The sequence below is a fragment of the Boleophthalmus pectinirostris genome, unplaced genomic scaffold (genome assembly GCF_026225935.1).
Source record: "Boleophthalmus pectinirostris isolate CB_2022bp ecotype Guang Dong unplaced genomic scaffold, ASM2622593v1 HiC_scaffold_8, whole genome shotgun sequence".
In the NCBI taxonomy this organism is placed as follows: Eukaryota; Metazoa; Chordata; class Actinopteri; order Gobiiformes; family Gobiidae; genus Boleophthalmus; species Boleophthalmus pectinirostris.
Window position 1 is genome coordinate 19,999,771 of NW_026571515.1, and position 5,825 is coordinate 20,005,595.

Genomic DNA, 5,825 nt, shown 5'->3' on the forward strand with positions numbered 1-5,825 from the left:
GAAACAAACTGGAAAACACAAGTATGAATGTTATTTCTCTGTTTTCTATATCTATATATGACTTTATAAGTACATTTTATCTTAAAATAAAAAAAAAATCATATAATTTGCAAAAATCTAAGCTATATTTGGTATTTTGGTTTAAAGACTTGAAATGACTTGAAGCTCAAAGCAGACGACTTGGACTTGACTTGGATTATAAGCCAGTAACTTGAGACTCGACTTGGACTTGGCCTGTATTTCACTTTGGTCTTGACTCGGACTTGAGGTCAAAGACTTGATCAGTGATGTTAAGCTCATTAAATGGTTGAGTGCTTGTTATGGTACAGTGCAACACACTTTATTCTTAATGTTGTTTTTCCCTTTTGGCTGATGTTCTAGTTGTTGACCTTTTTGTTTTTTTCCCCAACCTTTTATTGACGGCACATGCACATGTTGTTCAGGTAAATCACAGTAAGTCCCTGGAACACTTAACCAAAAATTGTTGCAGTGTGAAAGGATTTGGTAGATAAACCACTAGATGTTATACTGGTGTCTGATTATGTGTCAGCTTTGGCCTGACAGAAGAAGACCAGAGGAAACAGATGAGATGGAGTAAAGGTGAGGGGAGGGGGTACAGGTTTGACATCTGGGCTTCCTTAACTAAAATAGTGGCAAAAAGCTTATTTCACGCAGAAACATATTATTTCAATAAATGAAAAATACCAAACCAGTTTTTCATTCATAGCAGAAACTAATGACATCAGCAAAATGTAATTGCTTCTTGATAATATGGTCCAGGACAAACAATTATAAACTCACATCAGTACAGTCAGCATATTCCATTTATGCCAACTGTATGCACTGAATTAGTCCCTATACTGTCAATCATAAAAGCATTCAATCCAAATCTAAGTATATACACATATCTATTTTCCTGTGTAGCACAAGGTCAAACATTGTGTTATATAGCGACAGGCAGTCCATATAAGGGCATTAAATAATAACAACATTTTGGTTTGACTCATCAGCAGTTTATGTAACAGTTATCGGCTGTAAAAATGGCTCTGTAGCTCTGTACCAGGACATTAGAGGTTTATGGACTACAAAGACAACAGTGCAGTGGACCTATGGGACACCCACAACAGGATGGATCACTTTTTTGGCGCATTTACTGTTTCATTTTTATCAAACGCTGGATGTCTCTGAGCAGTGCAGACACAGTGGTGTAGACCAGAAAATACACAAAAGCTCAACACTTTCAGAGGGAAAAGGGTTATTATAAGTATTTGCAGAACTGGATTTTAATAATGTTTTAAAGAAAATGTGTTATTATTAATATATGTTAATATATATATGTTAATATTAAATCCCTTTTACATGCTTTTGGTCACCTTTGGATCAGTATATCATGTTTTTTTTTTTTTTTTTTTTTTTTTTTCCAACTTAAAATAATAGTTGCATTTGGAAAACACACTTCATAAGCTACACCACCATTTCCAGCACAGAGTGTATAAAGACGTGAACTAAGGGACTGTGACGTCACCCATAGTGTTCAGCTCCGGTCAAATGAAGCTCATCGAGGCTTGCAGTTAGGAGTAAATTTGGAGCCAGTTTAATATTAGGAAAAGGAATTGATTTATGGACAAAATAGGAAAATAAAAACATGAGGTTCATGTTGAGTAAGTTAATACAAACATTTTAAGACCCCAATAACGAGGCTCACAGTATAGTTACAGAGAGAGGAATGGCGTTTTTTTTTTGTTTTTTTTTTACCAATACAAAATCAATTGGAGCCAGAGTCAGTGGAGCAGAAGGGCCCTCATGAATGCTTCCTATTTGAAACCTGGCCGCTAGCAGCTTAACTATGTCTATTTACAGTCTATGGTTTCCAATAAGACACTGAGGCGTTGGAACTCCCTTTGTTGTCAGAATGAAAAAAGACAAACTAAACAAACAAAGCCCTTATCCCCTGTGAATGCTATTCTAATAGAGCCATGCATTTGTTGTGAACACAATTTGACCATAAAATGAGAGCACTGATGTTTTATGGGCTTAAAACGGTGTAGGAAAAGTTTGGATTTTTGACACAAGTAAACAAAATGCAAACAGCATTTTTGAATGCACAGAGATTTTTTTTTTTTTTTATGGATTAATGAAACAAGCATGAATGGAGCAAAATACAACAGGTATGTTTTTGATGAGGGGACAACAGTATAACATGATTAAAAGATCAAAAAAGTATGTATTTTTGAATGATAAATATAATATTGAGTCAATTTACAGACAGAGGTTTTGTTGGTTATTGTGGTGACTTTTACCATCGCCATATCAACCTTGCCAGATTTACATTCCATAAGCAACTCTTCTGTATGTTTTCATGTGGTCCATAAACAACAAATCCCCCAATTTCTTTCTGCAGGTTCTAATCATTTATCACATAGATCTAATACATTAATATTACATGGTTTTGCCACATCCATACAATATCCATCAGCACGGATTTAGCCGATATAGAGCCATATTGGTACAGCACAGCGGTGTAATCTAAAAGAAGGGTGACCTCTATTATACACAGGTGGCGTATGGTTACCGGAGACACTGTCTGAGAGATGAGACAAATGTGAGGGGAGGGGCTAGGTGGAGGGGTGGTTAGGGGGGGAATCTGAAACTCTGGACATCCGTTTCCTCATATGTGCTGATGGAGGAAAGTGCCCAGATGCCCTACCCAGGTAAGATGGAGTGCATGTGTGCCAGAGCAGGGCCTTTAGATCTACATAAACTAATGAACATGGGGTAATTAGAGCAACAGGGGATATCCCAAGGTTCACACAATACAAATGCCCTGCTTCTTCTGGGTATTTGTCAAATTCAATTAAGCACTTCTCAATGTGCACAGCGCCGCTCGGCAGGCACGCCGTGGCTCACACCAATAAATCACCAGCTGAGGTGTATATTACTTATCTTCAAATTCATATACATGTGGCATATCCACGTGCTCTGCTACTTATAATGAAGTTGTACTTTGTACAAAGTGTGTACTATGCAGTAGTGGAAAGAGTACTGTAAATTTGTACTCATGTACAGGGTAAAACTTTTATTATATTCAAGACGTCATTGCTCCAATCAACCCATTTTCACTGCCCACAGTATACACTCATTGCTCTGTACTTACTTTATTCTCCAATTTTATTTTCTTATTCTGTGAAATGTGTAGGATTCAGTTTTAAAAATCTGATACTCCCTAGCGTGGTCTGCACTTATCCATCAGTGGGGCTGACAATTCCATGGCTCTTTGTTGTGATGTTTATAAATACGTGAGCTCCCTTTGGCCATACCAGCTGTCAAAGGCTGATCCTGTCAGATCTCAGAAGCTAAGCAGGCAGGACCGGGTCTGATTAGTACTTGGATGTGAGACCACTGGGAAAATCAGGTGCCACAGGGAGACGCCGGTCACAAAAACTGTTGTTGTATCCTTAGGCAAGGCACTTCACCCACTTGCCTAGTATGAAAGTGGTGTGTGCATAAGTGTTGGTGGTGGTCTGAGGGACCAATCGGGCTGATTGGCATGGCAGCCGCGCTTCTGTCAGTCTGCCCAGGGCAGCTGTGGCTACAATAGTAGCTTACTACCACCAGGTATGGAGTGAATGAATAATGCCGTGTAAAGCTTCTTTAGCTGTTTTCAGGATGGACAGAACGGTGCCGGTTCCCGCACCAGTTCCACGGGGAACCAAAGTGCTCACGCGTTCATACTATTTACGGGAGCCCATGATGCATCATCGACAGAGGGTGTGGATTTACCACCAAATAAAAACAAGGCCATATGAAAACGGATGTCACAGAGAGGAAAATAACAATCATGGATCGCATTATCAACACCAGCAAGCATTTGACTTATACAAGTCATTCTTTATGTGTGCCAAACTCTGCTACAACATCAATCTGCTGTGGAGAAGACGGCAGCAACAGTGAATACAAAGATGTAATCTTATCAGGTACGTAATAGTTTTTGTAGACTTAAAACTTTTAATGTAATACGTGATAGTTTCAGTTGCTCTTTGTTTGTTTATTTTACCGCGTGTGACCAGGATGAACGTACTGAAGGTCTTCTGTGTCGTCACGGTTCGCTTAGAAAAAACAAGTTTTACTACTTCCCATTGTGAACCAACTTTTTGGTTCCCAAACGCTCTGATTTCCGGCATGAACACGTGAGTCGATTCAAGATTAGGTGCGGGAACCGGAACCGGCATGGTTCTCTGTTGGCCTGAAAACGCCTTTTGTGACAAATGTCTGTGAAAAGCTCTATATAAATAGAAAACTTACTTATCAAAGTTTTCTAACATGGAAGTCAGCTGACTTTTTTCTTTTATTAAGTCGTTTTAGAGGAATATTGGCATTGTTATTCAGGCATGACTTCATCATGGCGTCAGCCATGGTTAAAATTGTCCGGGGTCAGCCTTATCATCAGAAGACCCTCTAGTCAGAAGTAAATGTCCTCAGTTAGCCTACAAGTACAAGTACTGCTACAGATTTGTACTTCAGTAAAAGTAACTGTAGATGCAGGGACAGAAGTGAGACAAGCATGGATTGGGATTTGGGACAATATTTGTGCTGTTCTTATGATTTTTAATGTAGTTGAGATTTCTCAAGTATCCCACAAAAAACTACTCAAATACAGTAGCTTTAGAATTTTTTATACTTTTCACCTCTGGCACTATATTTTTACTTTTCAGTTTGTCTTCACTGTAGAAGGGCTTGGGCCTAAAGTCCCACATGAAATACAATACATATTTTACATTCTCAGTACAGCCAATATAAATGCACTTCATTTGACAAAAACCTTACATACCGCTATAATTATTTTGACATAAATCTTTCTGTTTATTTGAGCTTCAGTCTGCTAAAGAACAATGTGATCCTTTGTTGACGCATTAGCAGTAATCAGCCTGCCTTTACCTGACTACAGGCCAATCAAGAGCTCATCAAATGTGTAAAAGGCCAGCGGACTCTCGCTGCATGTCACTGTAATTGACAACACAAGAGCAATTTACAGCAGCTCGCTACACATCTTGTATGTAAGACGAAGGGTACTTATCTAGCCTACAAAAGTTCAGAGCTTCGCCTTCATAAAAAAATAAATGCGTACTGAAACCATTAATACCAATATCAAATCCTGTTTTGATTGGCGTGCCACATTTTGTCCAACTATACCCTTCCAGCATGTGTCAGTGTTGTTGTTGTATTGTTGTCATGCTGCCATCCCTCCTCTGGGCTCTCCACTCAATCACATCTGATGGGCTGTCCTTCAAACTGGGCCCTTCTTAAAGTCAAGGGATCAATATCTTATTAAATGGATACTGTGTCTATTCCTCCTGCCGTCTAGTTTTCCTGTAGCGCCGTGGCGGATCTCGTGTCCAGACCTTGAAATGCCCCTGTTCTCCGGTGCACCTGAGTGTCCGAGGGGCAGGTGTGGGGCTGTTCTTGATCAGATAAAGCTAGGTATGCAGCTCTGATCAGATTAGGACATGCTCATAGAGGACCCGCGCTATGAATACGCATGAGGGGAGTTCCCACTGTTAACAGGGGTTTCAAGGCCCGCTTCCTTGATAAGTGGATTCAGGAGTGAAGGATTGTGGTTTGGTATTTTTGTGTTTAGGGTTAATATGGAATGGTATTTGGGGGATTTTTCTGAGGGATTTGGTATTTTTTATGAATTTAGTAACTTGAAGTAAATCAACTGGGATCCATATCTAAAACAGTCAGTGTTGGGAATACATGCACCTAACTGTAACTGTATTCACAGTTACTTTTTTATTTGGTGGTATTCAGAAAAAAGGAAAACAAAT

General features: G+C 39.3%; 1 protein-coding gene across 1 annotated transcript in view; it reads right to left on the reverse strand.

The window, feature by feature from the left end:
• Nucleotides 1-4,229, reverse strand: part of chrna4b (cholinergic receptor, nicotinic, alpha 4b) — a 19,528-nt gene extending 15,299 nt beyond the window's left edge. The window contains exon 1 of the mRNA XM_020922334.2: nucleotides 4,149-4,229. Coding sequence (XP_020777993.2) covers nucleotides 4,149-4,229 — 81 coding nt within the window. The remainder of the gene's footprint in view (nucleotides 1-4,148) is intronic.
• Nucleotides 4,230-5,825: the final 1,596 nt, after the last annotated feature.